The 17,877-nt window shown below is 35.9% G+C and overlaps 1 protein-coding gene across 1 annotated transcript; it reads right to left on the minus strand.

Annotated features, from left to right (window-relative positions):
* Nucleotides 1–159: 159 nt before the first annotated feature.
* Nucleotides 160–17,613, minus strand: LOC120626291 (2-acylglycerol O-acyltransferase 2-A-like). The gene is made up of 8 exons (XM_039893741.1): nt 17,251–17,613; nt 16,230–16,361; nt 15,463–15,628; nt 7,659–7,886; nt 5,802–5,982; nt 3,923–4,185; nt 2,140–2,339; nt 160–1,660 (listed from the first exon to the last, which is right to left on the minus strand). Exons 1-8 carry the CDS (start codon nt 17,471–17,473, stop codon nt 1,503–1,505), a joined length of 1,551 nt encoding a protein of 516 aa, XP_039749675.1. The 5' UTR covers nt 17,474–17,613; the 3' UTR covers nt 160–1,502.
* Between the last annotated feature and the right edge of the window lie 264 nt (nt 17,614–17,877).

Here is a 17,877-nt window from a genome sequence, read left to right on the forward strand (position 1 = left end):
CCGATTATATAACCTGACAAGGGATACAATTAACGTGTCCACTTGCCAATTCACGGGAACAAGGAATTGGAAAAGTTTACCCCCGTTTATTATTACACATATATTATTTGGATATTATTTCCACTTGTGCGCTAGTGTTGATAAAGCCGTGGGAGAAGATAATTTCTTTTTCTTTCCCCGGGGATATAATTCCATGCTAGCCGTGCAAGCATGCAGGTTTGCTAACTATGTTTTCCTTCACCGTTGAAGCAAGTGCTATTTAATTGTTAACATAAAATTTAATTGCATACCTCAGTATAAAATATAGTTACTTTTACTCTGTAAAACACTTAAAGACTATAAACGGTTTAAAACATCCGAACCGGCGGTGGTAGACCTATTACATTAACATAAGTAAGTACCGATTTTTATTTGAACTCTTTAGTACAAATAACTTAAAAAAAAAAACAGATGAAAATTCTTTAAAAAAGCAAATGTGTCTTCCCTGGTTGGCGAAACAAGTATGCCTAATACTAAAATTTATTGTTTTATTCGATTAGAAATGCATACATTAATTAACTAGATTTATGATTTCAAAAATGTTTAAGAACCCGATTCCGTAATTGCTAAGAAAAAAATTATTGCGGATTCTTCTTAAATTCTGAATAAGTATTTGATCTCCGTTCGTGAAAAACGTATCAAACTGTGAGATCTAACAATGTTATATGCGTAATAACATGACATATTATTCGCTTTTGTACTGCCTTTACACTACTACATGTAATTCGAACAATATCTTTGCACACATATGAATACACCTCATCGCTGCCACGGAACACGGAACGAAAGTGAAAACACGACCTTTACGCATTTTTCATTACGGACCATCCTCATACATGAGATGTCGATCCACAACGCTGATGATGATGAAAAAGATGTCAAACCACCTTAGAAAATAGTCCATTTTTCCTACACACTTTTCTAAACTTTTTGTTACGACACAGTATGTTTTCTTATTATTTTATTTTTCTTCATTTTAACACACTTGTTTCTTTTCTATTTTATTAATTTATTGTTTTACAACCCGTAAATTAATAACCATTCTAATCCAAAATCGAATTAATTGTTGCTATCCTTTTCCTACTCAACACGTAAAGTTTCCATTGTTAAAGCGCACTAGAATTATCTCAATAATTTAATCAATATTTGGGAAGGATAATGGAAATATTTTCTATTACTATTTTTTTTTCTACACTTCACTGTTGATACGGATTGCTCTACAAACTGTATTAACACATCTGAAGCTTTTGGATTGGATTAATTATTGACTTCGAACGTTAGACCTATATATTTTGACGTCATAGTGTTTGGACACTCGAAAACGACTTGTCGACGAAGCTTTCATACTAAAAAAAAGCCGAAAAGTACAGTTCAAGTTTGACGTCTTTATCATCATTCACATATAAGTAACTAAAGTTTAGTTTGCTGGAATTGGTATAAAAACAACAACTGGTTGTTATACATTATGTAATAACTAGTTGTACTTTTTCGTGGTCCTTCAGGTATTTGCTTTTTTCGGCCTCGAACAGTGCAACAAGTCTTTGAGTGAATTGCGCGTGAACTGCGTCCACTTCGGCATCTGTTGGCTCCATATTCTTAACTATCTCCATAGGTTCGCCGACTGAAATGGGAAGACGATATTAATTTCCTGGATACTACTTCATTTCCTTTAACAAAAAAAGTATTTATACCACTCACTTAATATCTTTTTTGGAAGCTTGTGACAGCCCACAACTGGGCTAGTGCACAAAAATTGCTATTTAAAACTAAATATCAAAATTTAAAATAACTATCTTTAGAGACTTTGGGACCGTGGGGTCCGGAGGCAAGAACTCTTTTCAAAGAATTATCGAAAAGGGTTATCGAGTCTACCGGTGATCCTAGAGCGGGCAGTTACCTTGGCCAACGAATTAGTTTGGCCATCCAAAGCGGCAATGCTGCCAGCTTCTTAGGAACTGTGCCTCCCTGCGGTGGTTTCGAGGACGTTTTAGTTGGTTTTTATTTAGTTTCAAATAGTTTATTTTATGTTATATTTATAAAACAAAATGAAAATAAATAATAAATGACAATGAGAAATACCTTAACCTATGAATAACTTACCAACAGTTGTAACTGGTGATCTTAAAGGCACCACCCCAATAGAGTATTGGAAGACACCACGACCGATGGGGAACATGGGTGAGATGCCGGTGAGCTGGCGGACTTTTTCCTGGAATTTCCGGAGCAGACTGTCTTGGGGATTGTTCGGCGGGCGGAACACATCCGGCTCACCGAACGAGAAGACTGGCACCAGGGGCGATCTAGAAGTGAATAATAAAGAAGTGCGTGTTAAAATAGTTGTTAATTTTTTATTGGATGAATTTATTGGATTTTATAAACCCTGAAACGTGGGTCATCTGTTTTTTAATGCATTTTAGGTTAGGCAAAATTATTATTCCTACTCTTTTTTTAATAGTCAAATATTTTTTTATTCAAATAGGCACATAGATGGCACTTTTGATGCGTTGATTATGTACAAAATGTGTACATAGCAGTGAGTAGTGATGGCGATAACTACAATCGTAAACTTAAAAACTAAAGCTACAAGGGTTCCAAACGCGCCCTGGTCTAAGAATAAGCCCACAACAAACTGAGCCGGCTGAAAATAATCTTTAATAACCATTTTGAACCGTCCCTCTTAGTGGCGTGCACAGGGTTTTCGACCAGGGTATGCATAAAGCAGGTACATGGCATATAATGGAAATTCCCCTCCAATACGAGTTATATAAAATAATTTGGGTATGCAGTGCTTTTGTGCATGTATGAAGTGCGCGCCACTGGTCCCTCCATACACGGGTCTTTTCTCAGAATGCGAAGGGTTTTGGCCATAGTCCACCACGCTTGCGCTGGTCATTTGCGGATTGATAGACTTAACACGCCTCCGAGAACATTATGAGGAACTCTCAGGCATGCAGGTTTCCTCACGATGTTTTCCTTTTCTGTGCCCAAAACGCACATAGCACCGCAAATTTAGAAATGCTTGTCATGTTTCAAACTTTGACCCCCCTCCCCCTCCCAAGGGAAGCCGAATTCCTTAGCTTCCCCCTCCTCCAAAGCCACAAGGCTATCACATGATTTTTTGGAAATGTGAAAAGTATTTCAAAGTTTGAGAGTCACTCTGGGAGGTCTCGCAATAGATGAACATGGGTTTGACGACCTCCTTGGCGCAGTGGTGAGCGCTGTAGTCTTAAAAGTGGAGATTCCAGGTTTTAACCCGGTTGTGGCAATTCTTGCATTTATAATGTACCAAAACCAACCCACCGACAAAGATGTACCGCCAAGAGTTTTAGCGTGTTGGTACGATTTCGCGCACAAACTGATTAGGGGAGTGGGTTTCATGTAACAGTTACCAGTTAGACAAGTTAACCTGCTACCATCTTAGAATGCGTCATCACTGCAACAACAGTGGAATAAAAAAAAATCACAGAATTAAGAACATGCAGAACCCTCATCCAGCCTTAATTGCATGCAGTGCATTGTGTCCAAAAACAGCGAAAACGCCCCGCGAACGTCTCACTTCACACCCATGGAATGTTGCTAGCTCACAAAGTTTTCCCATTTTCCCCGTATGATGTTAAACGTTTAGAACATTAGATGTAAAATAACTACCGTCAACTGCTAAACGGAATAAAATAAATAAATAAATATATTACGACAATACACACGCTAAACGGAATTAAGTGAATAACCGCCTGTTGGAGAAACACTACTAAAGTGGATTGGTAGTGAATATTATACATCTAAATAATTTGTGAAGTTTTTACAATTTTGTGTTTTGTAATGAAATAAATAAATAAATAAATTAAATTATGGTTTCTGTGTAAAAATATGTAATTGGCCTCACCCAGATTTCATCGCAACCCGAATAAATCCTTTCCTCCGACTCAAAATCACTTTGTATTCTCCCGGATGGGAGTCTAACGCCTCGGCCGCACCGCCGACGAAAAGAACTACACATTTCCCAGTATGCTTCCTCTTATCCAACAAGTGCAGCAGACTCTCTTGAGAGGACGCGCAACTGCCCAAAGCTAGCACCAAGTCACGGAAAAAGGGCACTCTAAAATGTCCACCCAACGTTATCATATTGCAAGTCATTCCTGGAAACACCTACAAACAAAGGACCACAGTTTGTAAAAGCAAAAGATCACACCATTAAAAAAAAAAAAGGAAAACAAGACTCCAGTGTTTAAGAACTTCGAATTATTATGTAAAATTAAGCTTAGTTTGCTATAATCCGCGAAAAGCAGGACGAATCTGTATGGTTTATTTAATTAATAATTTCTTCAATCGTTATTCTCCACACCAAACAGATCTTCGGCAATCTACCCTCTACGCACGTTTCGCTCCGAAACCGGACCATCCTCAAGAGATGTTGACTTTACAATGAATAATTGTTCATAATATATCATGGATTTCCGCAAAGTAACGCCTGCTTCTATCCAATATCTAATAACTCAGGGTGACAAGATTATTCTTCTAAAAAAACTTGAAACTTGAAACTTTGAAATATATTTATATTGTTTTAAACGGTTTTATCGCCGGAAATTTTAAGTGCCGGGAGTACCTATAAATATAAATAAATAAATATACTACGACAATACACGCAACGCCATCTAGCCCCAAAGTAAGCGTAGCTTGTGTTATGGGTACTAAGATAGCTGATGAATATTTTTTTTTTATGAATGAAATACACATAAATACTTATAATATACAGATAAACACCCAGACACTGAAAAACATTAATGTTCATCACACAAACATTTTCCAGTTGTGGGAATCGAACCGACGACCTTGGACTCAGAAAGCGCGACCCTGCACCACTAGGCCGTCAAACCTATAGGTAGAGTTGCCATACGTCTCTTCGTCGCTGTAAGTCTAACTGTCACCGTATTTGACGATGCCGTCCCCTATTTATGCATGCCCCGGTTAGGTCCCGTATTACACCAAAATAAAACTTCAAAATATGACTAGGCGAAATAATAAATACATCAAGAAAACTTTTATTCAAGAATTTGTTTTTTTTTTATTTTTACTTTTACGTGTATGCTACACAGAATTGAGAAAATACAGAAACCTCATTCAGCCATTTGTGTATGCAGTGCATGGGGCCAAAAGAAGTGAAAGCGTCAAATCTCACTTTACACCCGCGGAATATTGCTAGCTCACAAGCTTTTTCCCATTTGATAATAAATGTTTAGAACATTAGAGGTAAAATATTTACTATCAACTGCAAAATGGTATGTAGTGACTAACCGTTTGTACAAGAAACACTACTAAAGTGGAGTGGTTTTTGATTATTCAATATTAGTCCTGTACATGGTTTCTGTATGTTCTTAATTCTGTATGCTATGCATATATGCTGTAGTTGAAAAGCCGCGTGTCGGGTTTTGGGCATTGAAGGAGAAAACGTCCCGTATTGGTTCCTGGAAGTTATGGCAACTCTACCTTTAGGTGAAAATGGAGCTAAGTAATTCTGTCAACAATATTAACAAGTCTAAAAAAGTCTTATCCTTTTTCAGCAGATACAGAGTGAAAATATATTTTTGACCTATCAATAAAGTTCGTGAGATTTATGTACAATATGGTCGCCGAACACCTAGACATTTTCAGTTGCTCCCTGAGCGAGTTCACGGAGGCCACTATGAACTGTATAGAATATAAACTTAACCTGAAAGATGGATTTTAGTAGTTTTAATAATTATATAAACAGAATTGTAATATACCTTGTAGAAGTTTAAAGCGTTCGTGGCAAAAGCTCCGAAGGCTCCAGAACAAACGACTCCGTGAGGGAAGCAGGCGAAGAGGTAGTTTCTCGAAGGATCAAGGTCTTGCTTTTTGACTAGTTTGATAGGGAAATAGTCCCGGTAGTAGTTCCACCAGGACCAGTTCCGAACCCATTCTATTCTGTAACAAACGTGTTTTAAATTAATAACGCATCATCATCATCAGTCTACGGTAGGAATGGCATTCCTTTTGAAGTAATGTAATTTTTGTTTGATCTACTAAAACATTGTGTATATTTGCTCAAGTCATTCTGATTCAATATTTTTGGTATGTACCTACATAAATAACTTTGCAATTATTGTGGTTTTAATATCAACACTCTTAAATGCTTTATTATTGGAGTAAAACGTCATATTTCATGAGGATCTGGGCGGAGTTTAATAGAAAAAAATCATAAAATACGCAATACTGATGTGTCTGGTTATCACAGATTATAACAAACTAGCTGTACCCTGCCACGCTTCGCTGTGGCCCATTGTGATTGAATGGTTGAGAAAAATAGATAAAAACAATCCTTGATGCGTATTATAATATCATGCTAAAATTTCAGCTCGATCGGTGCAGAACTTTTTGAGTTTTTGAAGCGTACACAAACCAAAATAACATTTTGATAGATATAGATTAAGCTAAATACGTATTGTTAATCTAAGACTTCCGTAGAATACCAAACGCCTGAGAATTTGTTTTCAAAAAACCTAAAATATTTTCGACTCCCGGGAACTCTTGTTCTAAACGTTCTTATCACTGCACCAATCAGGCCTTTGAAGCTACAGAGTCATCTTTATTACCCGGTTAACGTCCCACTGAAAAGCACACTGCACAGGCCTCATACTCATAGGAGATGGAAGTTTAGCGTTAGACCTACCCAGTGGCGTGCACTTCGTACATTGACAAAAGCACTGCCTACCCTAAAAATTGATATATAACTCGTATAGTAGGAGGACATTTGGCGTTTTCGGGCAATCTTCCCACTGTATGAATACACATACATATCCTGGTAAGAAGCTCAGTGCACGCTACTGGACCTACTCCGCTTATCCAATGCTACTTATTATAAAAATTAAAAATATGTTAGAGACAGCACCGGTCCCGACCGACGGCTTAACTCAATTGCACTCCAGTTTGCTACCGATGTTTCTTGTTATACCAGTTTAAAAGTTAGCTTAAAATAACGCCTGAGAATGACAACCAAAACCTTTCTAATCTCTTGTTCCGTAGTCGAATGTCTGAGTAGGTGTGATGAATTCAAGTACAAACTTAACGAAATCCGTCTGAAATTCACAATTCCAAATCCCTTCAAAAATTGAAGATGGGTATCTTCAAAACCAGATTGTTTAAGTATTACCTAGCAGATTGTGTTTATGAGTAGGTAGTATTAGTACAAAATATTGTATTACTTTGAGGTACATACATTTGTTTATTATATGTATATGTATATATATATATATGTATATATGTTTATTTTATTATATATTTATTTTATTAATTCTTATATGTTTATGTTATATAGTATGTAGTATATATATATTTTTAATTTTTATTTTCTCTTGCCTGTGTATGTTTCATTGTTTGCACTGTCTTGTTTTCTATTATTACTTTCACCAAGGGTTGTCTGTAAGAGATTGCTTTTGCAATAAGGCCGCCTTTGCACACAACTGTATTTAACTTTTTTTTATTATTATATTTTTAACTGTTTTTAATTTTATTTATTTTTTTTGTTTTCTTGTGTGTTTCTTGTATTGTTTCAAAGTTTGTGCAATAAAGTATTCTAAATAAATAAAAATAAATAAACTTACTTCCGACCACCCCTATGGCAAACATCAAGATCGTTCAGCATCCAAATGCCATACAGCAAAGTGAGCCACCAGAACTGTGAGTATATGAGTTGTATGAAAAGTAAGATGGCTGCCGCTTCTCCGAACAGCACAAGGCATATCCAGGCGGTGGCGGCCAGGGTCTGCAGGCGGCGAGACATGGGGACGTTCAGGGGTGCCCATTGTATGCCCACAGCTTCTGAAATGTAACTGAAAAACGAAGAACATCAGTTTTGATATTTGTAAGGTAGCAGGCAGTTAAACTGATACGTATGGGTTTCTATGCGACATCGTTCCGGAACGCTGAATATCTTGGCGGATTCAACATATAGGCGAACCACCACTCTTCTAGACACAATTCAGAAATTATAGGTTTTTTAATTATAAGTGTTAGGTAAATCCCCTGCCGGGAATAGAACCCGGAACCCCAACTTATAAGACCACAGCGCTCATTATCGAGCCACGGATGTAGTCAAAAACCGTGCGTCTTTCTCGGCAGGTTGGTGAGCAGCCAAGACCAAAGCAGTGCCTGATTAAGTGAGCGCGGGGCCCGTAGCAAATTATTTAAAAGAGCCCTTGATCTGCTATGGGTTCTTAAGTATAAAGTGGTAAACTCAATACGTATCTTAAATAATAATAATAAAATAATAAAATACCTAGTTTATTTTTCCTAATTTTTACAGTTTTATCAAGATTGCCAGTTTGGAATCTTCTTTTAGATGTAGTACTACACCTGTATCAGAAGACTCCGCTCTTCCATAACAATATCCGTTATATGCGTAAAAGAAGTAAGTTGCATTTTAAAATAATTTTAGGTAAATTAACGTTCTGAGTTAAATATGACGTATCTTAAATACAATACGTATTTGCTATCTATAGGTTACAATTTTCTGGGTGTGATGAATATGAATATTGTAGTAAATTACTATTGGCGATGTCTGTGTGCTTATCTGTCAATCAGTCATTCAGTCAGTCACTCAGTCAGTCAGACAGAGATGAGCGGTATTAAATATGCGGGGCCCATTATCCAAGGGGCTCGTAGCAATTGCTACTCTTGCTTCGTGGTTAATCCGGCAATGGACCAAAGCCTCCCACAAGTCAAGAGAAAATTCAAAATTATAAGTTTTCGAATTGCCTCTACCGGGGATCGAAACCGGGACCTTCGTTTTTAAACCACACTACTCATCACTGGGAGGACAAGAAAAACAATTAACAACAAACAATTGTTTTACGACCTTCGAGCGCAACGGTGAGCGCTGTGAATTTAAGTATAGGTCTGGAGGTCCCGAGTTCGATGCCAATCAGGGGCAATTTGGGAATTTATAATTTCTGAATTTTCTCTAGTCTGGTTTGTAGGAGGCTTCGGCCGTGGCTAGTAACCACCCTACCGACAAAGACGTGCCGCTAAGCTATTTAGTGGTCCGGTGCGATGTCGCGTTGAAACCGATTAGGGATATGACTACCATACTCCCTAACAGGTTACTTACCACTATGTGAGATTGCAGTCTGGTTGCAGAACTTGTAGTAGAATAAAAAAAAAACCAACGGATAGATGCATAACATAAGCCTAAGTACTTAGCTACAGATTAATATGAGCTTAAGCAAGTGTGTATAATATATAAACATGTAGATATATATCCGTTGCGTTATCAGTCAGTAACATAAATAAGTAAGGTGTTTTCACTGATAACCTTATCAATAGTAAGCATTTTCACCAGCGATTTATCAATATTACTATTTCTTACTCGTGTTCCATTTTATTGTATAGTTCTTAGTATAAATAAATGTGATAAAATACTTTTGATAGGCAACAGTAATATTAATACTTAGGTACTAACTTATCGGGAAACTTATCGTAGATCTTTGCGCCTATGCACACAACGTACGTTCCAGGCGCGGAAAACGAAGGAACGCAACGCGCGTAAATCTTTTCTAAATGAGAGACAGTTCATGCATGCAGCATGAGGGAAACACGGCATTCTAAACTACTGAGAACTCTCAGGCATGCAGGTTTCCTCACGATGTTAGCCTTCACCGTTGAAGCAAGTGATATTTTAATTGCATAAAAACGCACATAACCTAGACAAGTTAGAGAAATGTCCTGGGATTCGACCTCGGCCTTCCGAAAGTGAAGTCGAAGTCCTACCCACTGGGGTTAACTGGGCTACCACCCAATTTTATTTCCACCCATTTCACATGTCAGTATTTTGCACACATAAGTACTTTAATAGCTGACCCTTGCAACTTCGTTGCACCAAATCGGTTATTACCGGAAAACACAAATAAAATGACATATTCTAAAAATGAATCCTAGCTAGATCGATTTATCGCCCCAAAACCCCCAGTATACTAAATTTCAGGAAAATCGTTGGAGCCGAGATTCCAATTATTATACAAGAATTGCTCGTTTAAAGATATAAGATTATATAAAGAACCAATTATACTACAGATAGGTATTTAAATATACTGAATGCTATGGTCGTTACAATAATTTGACGGCCGATCGGCGCAGTGAGCAGCGACCCAGCTTTCTAAGTCTATAATTGTGGGTTCGATTCCCACAACTGGAAAATGTTTGTGTGATGAACATGACTGTTGTTCAGTGTCTGGGTGTTTATCTTATGTTTAAATTTATGTTTTATATATTATATTATAAGTATTAATGTATATTATTCATAAAAATATTCATCAATCATCTAAGTATCAATAACACAAGCTCCGATACACACAAGATGGCTTTCAAAACACAAGAGATTTAAAATCCAAGACTATATCTACATACATTTTTGATGAATGTTATATTTTAATACTTATTATCCTATTCCGGTCTAAGAGGAATCCAAAAAATCAAATATACTTAATAAAAATTGGTCCAACCGTTCTTGAGTTATAAAAGGTGTAAAGGTGTAGATTATATATAAGAATACCTTACATATTGCGGTTTTCTGTCTCGGGGAGCACGTTAACCAACCCGCATTGGAGCAGCGTTGTGTATCTATGTTCTTACCCTTCCCTCGCCCTTGTGACAGAGAGGGTTTGTGCCCAGCTGTGCGCTCAGGTTGGATGGTGAACGGATTTTAATTTTTTTTTTTGAGTGATGATTTTAAGATTTTTTTATCCGCAATGTTTAGCTACCCGAGCCAAAGGCGACGATAGATATTTATGTCAAATCTGCTTCTCATTTAGATTATTAGATATAAAAGATTGATCAACTGTGTGTGATTTATTATTTATTCGTGGTAACAAGCCACAGCCAAAGCCAAGACACCAGACCAGAGAAAATTCAGAAATTCCCAAATTTCTCCTGCCAGGAATCGAACCGGGAACTACTACTTAAATTCACAGCGCACACCGTTGCTCCAGGGAAGTCGTCAAATTAACTGGTTTAAGTTAAAAAATAAAAGAACACGCACAAAAACACTAAAAATACTGTAGTACCATCTATAATGAACACAAATTTCAAGAGGATGAGTGAACAAAGAAAGCTGTTATTAAACTTACTGAAATGTTCCTAAAATCGCGTCCATCATATTCATGACACATAAACGCGTGGGTGACCGATAAAACGCAACCACACGTACATTCACACAGCACTCAGATCTGGAAACAACTGAATATAATCTTACGATTGCTGTTACAGTCGGTAGGATATACTCCTTATCTGTTGATACAAACTACAAAGTTTAGAATTAAAGCAATAAGTCGGTAGGCACCTAAATAAGTTGTTATTTGTCGTCCAGTGGCCTTAGTACAAGTTTTGCTCGCTCGCAATCGACGAGTCGTTTTCGAGTATCGAAATACTTGAACATCGTAGTAAAATGGAAGATCCGTTGCGAACAAAGTTCACATTGCCAACAATACTTCAGCTCGGGCTTTTGACACAACTTTTGTAAAACAAAAATCAATATAAAGGATTGGCGACTTAAAAACGAGTGAGATTAGGTCCATTTTACTTTGACGATACAGTTTCTAATACTCAAAAACGACACCTCGATGCGTTTAAGCGTGCAATCTTGTACTAAGGGTTCTGCAGCTGTGTTTGTAAAGTGTATTTGTAATTTGTATGTGTTGTTACCTGTAATAATATACGCTGTTCTAGAGAAGCGGTGATGGCCTAGTGGCTAGGGCTTCGATCTTTCAGGGCATGGCGACAGTTCGATCCTCGTTCGTGTTATTTAATGTTACACCCGTATCCACGTTAGCATAACAGAGGGAGAGGGAAGACCAAATTTCTAACTATTGATAAACAAAATGTCATGAACATAGGTTGTTAATTTTAATTGTACCTTAAAAATTATTTATTAATTAAATAATAATTATTAGCGTATTTGTAAAAAAACTAATCAATTTAATAAAGTATCTGGCAAATATGAATTTATAGTTATCATAGGTTCAATAACTTAATCAAATCACTTTATAAAATAACTGTAATTGTGTGATTACTTGATATGAGTAGTGGAACGTCAATAGGTGATGATAATAATGAGTGCACCATAAATAGACCTTGCATCGCATCGGTGTTGAGAGAGATACCTTTGGACATGACTTCTCTAGTATGTTTGACACTCAATGTCAGTCAATTTATTCTTATGGTGGGACTTAATTTAGCCATGGCATTGTAGTACAATCCTATGTGCCATGGCTTGGAATCTAGATAGGACATATGTTTTATTTTCCTCATAGATTAATTATGAGGAAAACGAAGTAATATAACAAGTTTTTTTAGCAGAGACGGCAAGTGGGTATCTACTTTATTTAATTAAACCTGAAATGTATCATCTTCTATATTATTATAATTGTAACAGAATCACGCTTTAGCTCTAACCCATACAAACTTCCGGGAGTAAAATTACATTCCGGGTGAATGTAATTTTCAATAAACTTCTTCTTCTGGCCGCACCGGGCTATAGCCGTTTTTGACCTAGAGTAAATACGCCCAATATTATATTCGAGATCGACATCATCATCGTGTCAACCAATGGACGTCGTAGGTTTTTAGTAGGAAGTTCTTATACCACCGGTCTTGTGACACTTGGGTCTAGGCGGCTCCCTGCGACTCGCATGAAGTCATCCAGTGGCGTGCATAGAGGGTATGCACTAAGCGAGCCAATGCTATAAAATAAAGATAAAAAACTTAAGGATAGGATAGCATAGTAAGAGTTAAAAAAACCTACCCTTAAGTTTTTATAACTCGTTCTTGAGATTTTTTTTATTTTACACTATCTGCATACCCTCTATGCACGCCAGTGAAGTCATCCGTCTACTTCGTCGGAGGTCTACGACGCTGCGTTTACCGTAGCGAGGACGCCATTCCAGCACCTTGGGACCCCGATATCCATGGCGTCGACAGAGTACCATCTCTGGTACCTAGATGGCGTTCTTTCGACGCCATACAAATCATATTTAACTTATACGGGATCGAATAGATGAAAAATCTCGCACTCAGCACTCAGTTTTTGTTTGTTACAGTAAAGTCCGTACGTCTCCCTGACCGCGTATAAAATCATAACACCCACGTCCGATGACGTCAGGAATCTAAGACCGTTGGCCGGCAAAGACGCTGTGCAGAGGTTGAATCAATGTGTCCCATTTTTGGTGGCAATGCTGGTCTAGAAAAACTAAATGAGTACATATCTGACTCAACGGAACGTAGGTACCAACATAAGTACAAAGAAATAATAGTTTTTACCTTTGCACTTTGGTTTTTGTGCCTCATCATAAGTAGATATTAAATTTTATGTGTACATAAAATAAAATAAAAATTGAAATGCAGAATTCACAGCCATTTTGAACTTCAACGGTATCGGTTTTCACTAACTTCAAAAACATTATTTTTCTTTTAATCTTCCAAATACTCTTTCATACATTTTAGAGAAGCTATTAAGTAGCTTGCCGTTCTGATTAGGTAGGGGCCCAGTTCAATTCCCAGCACGGACGCACCTCTTAACTTTTTAAAGTTATGTGCGTTTTACTGTCAGTTTACGCACATCGAGTGATTCTTCAATTTAAATATCACTTTTTTATTCTTTATAAGTGAATATAAATAGACAAATGTTCAGAAAAAACACTATTTTTAACACTCATATTTTTAAATCTCTTTTTATTATTTAAACTAATTAAAAAATTGTTAAAAAAAAGTTCTGTCTTGGACGTCCGTGCGTCTTTATTTGCGGATCTCGTATCTTGTGGTCACGATAACGAGCGAAGTACTTGACTTACAGAGTTAGTTTTTTTTATAGGCTTCAGTATTTTGAGGAATAGAAGCCTATTACTTTTCACGGTATAATTAATTAGATGTAGTTTAAATATTATTTACAAATAATCTTAATTATATTGTAATGAATGAGATTATGAGGCGTGCACTTTTTTTTAAGTTATACTTCTTTTGGCGCGTTAGGGAAAAATGATGAGTAAATTTTTACGATGCGCACACCGTAACAAAAATCCAACACCCTCAAGTTAGTTTTTAAAAAAAAGGTTGCACAGTGATTTAATTGACTCAATTGTACAAACATCTTATATTTTCATGTTGAATGTAACATGGTTGTCCGAAGGAAAACATCGTGAGCAAACCTGCATGCCTGAGAGTTCTACATATTGTTTTCAAAGGTGTGGCGTCACCAAACCGCATTGGGCCAGCGTGGTGTACTACAGCCTTAACCCGTTCTCATTTTGGGAGGAGACCCGTGCCCTGTAATGGGCCGGTATTGGATTGATATGATGATGTTTATGATTGAGTCGCTACTACTAAGACCCTTATACATCAAAACCTACTTTTTGAATTTTTAGGTTAGATAAATTTAAAAAGCATTGATTGACAGTTATTAGATCAACATAAGAATGAAATGAAAATAATATGTAACTTAATACCTTAAACAATGTCTCAAGACTGATTGCTAAGTTGCAGCTATAGAGGAATGGAGAAAAGAAAAAGAGAAAAAAAAGAAAAAATACTGTGCTGTAATACTTTACATTAATTACAGAGACAAGCACGTTCAGACAAACAAAACAATAATCTCTTCACCTTTATTATTAGTATAGACATGTACAGATATAGATTGATTTTCGAACTGCGTCCAGATAGGAAGTGTACCCTGGTCTCCAACCCTAACTTTAACCTATAAAGCACCATTATAAATCACTGGCGATAATGTCTTTATAATTTTTGATTCTCTGCTCAGTCTCCCGGAGGTTTTCTTTGATGTCCTTATGTATTTCACTGTATGCTTTTATAGACTGATTTGTCTCTGTGAAGATGTTGCACAGTATACGTAAATGTAGGATCCTGGAAAATAACAGATATAGTTTTTAAAAAAAACTTGGTTAATTAATATCCTCTACCATAAAAATGATTTAAAAAAAAAGTTTTGTCTATCTTTCTGGCACAGGTATATTACTTATTTAAAAGGATGGAAACTGATCAATGTTTTTTAAAACCTTATTATGAATAAAGCATTTTCCATTTTTCAATCCAATATGTAGGTACCTATTAGAAATGCAGTTGTATAAAGAATGTAGTAGTAAATTGAAATATTTTCTTTGTGCAGAAATTTATCATGTTTCTGGCTGTTATTTATCACAAAGGCACAGTTTTGGCACACAAACAGAACAGCTTGTCGAGACGAAAAACTAATCCTCACGCTAGTGAAAGAATATTTGGTCCGCAAAAGAATGTGCGTGCGTTTATTTGGTTCCCAAACAGAACTATTTGGTGAGTGGAATAATTTGTAAAAAAAAATCAGCTTACTTGGACTTCAACTCTAAAATCTTAGTTTTTATAGTTAACAGTTCATTGGTTTGAGTGCTGAATGAAGAGACATCATGAAGCCGGTGGTTGAGCCATTCCATCATTAGCTCAACCTTCTCATTCTCCTGTTCATTCAATGTGTTCAACTTCTCATCCAAATTCTGCTGAAGCTCCCTGACTTTTTCATTTCTAGACTCCTTTCCACCTGCATTAGATAAATAATTAGAATATTTCATGTCATACCATGTTGGGACAGCAATGTCTATTTCATTTATTATCAGATATGATTGTTTTACTTTTGTTATACTATTAACAGTATTATACTATAGCCTGGCTTAAGTTTGTTATGGGCTCTTCTTAGACCAGGGAGCGTTTGGAACCCTCCTAGCTTTAGTTTTAAGTAAACAAATGCTGTTATCACCATCACCTAACATTAGTGTTTACATGTTAAATGTATGAACGCTTCATAAGTGCCTGTAATAAGGTCTAAGTGAATAAAACATTTTTGATTTTGAACAGATGCCAAGTAATTTTAACTCCAATTACTTTTTGATATTTTCAATCATTATCATGGTGGAGTTCAAAACTGCTTATAAAGTAAATCAATGTTAAAATAATTTAATTGTGAATTTAAAATTGTCACACCTGACTTATGACTTCTCTTTGTACTTTATAAGTAATTAAATCACATTAAATGCTGTAACTTATGTATGATCATTCACACATAAGAAATACACAGTAGTTTTATGTATGGCCAAAGAAGAACTAAAAAATCAGTAGTAGCAAGTTTCGAAATAAATTATTACCAGTGTGTTGTTTCAAATTTTCTAGTTCATCTGTGAATATTGGTATTTTGTCTTGAATTTTGTTGACTATTGCCTCATTCAGTTCTGCCTGCTCATCAAATGTCAGTTCAGCAGCTGTTTGATGCATGAACCCTGTAATATTGTTAAATGAATTCATGGTTGTGTAAAATTTGATTTCTTAATAATTGGTGACATCTGATAATTCATAAATTAATTCATTAATTCATAGCTAAGTTAATAATTGTCAGGTCTTTGATAAATAAATAAATATACCACAACAATACACACATCTCCATCTAGCCCTAAAGTAAGCGTAGCTTGTGTTATGGGTACTAAGATGACTGATGAATATTTTTATGAATAATATACACAAATACTTATAACAAACAACCAGACACTGAAAAACATTCATGTTTATCACACAAACATTTTCCAGTTGTGGAAATCAAACCCATGGCCTTGGACTCAAAAAGCAGGGTTGCTGCCCACTGCACCATTCAGCCGTCTAAATATATATATATATGTAATAACTGGTACAGATGGCCTAATGTGGTAAGTCTAATATCCTCTATACTAATAGATCATATAACATCTTGTTTCTAATTCAACACAAACTTGGGGGTTTGGGGTAGATATGAATGTTAAGTTAAGCCCCAAATCCCTTTGTTGATAATTTAATTTGTTGTTAATTTTTCTGAAGGATAAATGTGTCTGCCAATCCACACTGAGAGTGTGGTTGACTATGGCCTTAACCCCTTCTCATTATTGTATTGACATGATGATGATATTTTTCATTGATGCTCCGCTCCTATCGGTTGTAGCGTGATTTTATGAATCTACAGCCTCTATAGAGGATAAATGGACTATCCAACTATCTATCTAACTATATTTTATTCCAATTTGAATCAAGTTCTTGAGATTAGCACGTTAAACAAAACAAACTTTTCAGCGTTGTAATTCAATAAAAATAAAAGCGTGTTAAAATGATTTTTCAATTTATAAGTTAACAATAAAGACTTACCCAATACAGTGGTAGTGCTATCATCAGCAGTGACTAGCTTATGAAAACTCGCATGGTGAGTTAGATCACAATCTGCAATTATCCTGTTAACTTTGCCCACCAGCTTCTGAGACAGCTTGGTTGGTTCGCCACAAACTTCCTTTATAATATCTAGTAGTATATTCTCTTGATTGGTTTTGGTTTCTGCTAGACATAAATCATTAGTGCATGTTATCGTATCCATTATACACCAACGTATATAAATTTTCCGTGCTGGAAAACTTAACAAATAGCATTTATTGTTAATATATTATAACCCATTCAAAAAAACAAATGGTAATAAAATTTCAAAAACAAAAGGCGGTTGAGAGGGCCAAAATGTCAAAAACCAAATATGACAGCCAAATTAAAGACAATTTGATTTCTGTGGACATATCCATTGTGAGTAACGTTTAGAAAATTATAATATTTACTTTCATCATTTCTATATATATAAGAACATAAAAATTGACGTTAAAATACTGGCCAACTTAAAACTAGGCGATGAAATATTCAATTGCATTCAATTCCAAGTAGAACTAAATTTTCTTCCCAACAATTTACCATTAAATTCATTTATCTCTACAACATAATTAGCAATAAGTTAAA

This window comes from Pararge aegeria, chromosome 9 (assembly GCF_905163445.1).
Source record: "Pararge aegeria chromosome 9, ilParAegt1.1, whole genome shotgun sequence".
Classification (NCBI taxonomy): domain Eukaryota; kingdom Metazoa; phylum Arthropoda; class Insecta; order Lepidoptera; family Nymphalidae; genus Pararge; species Pararge aegeria.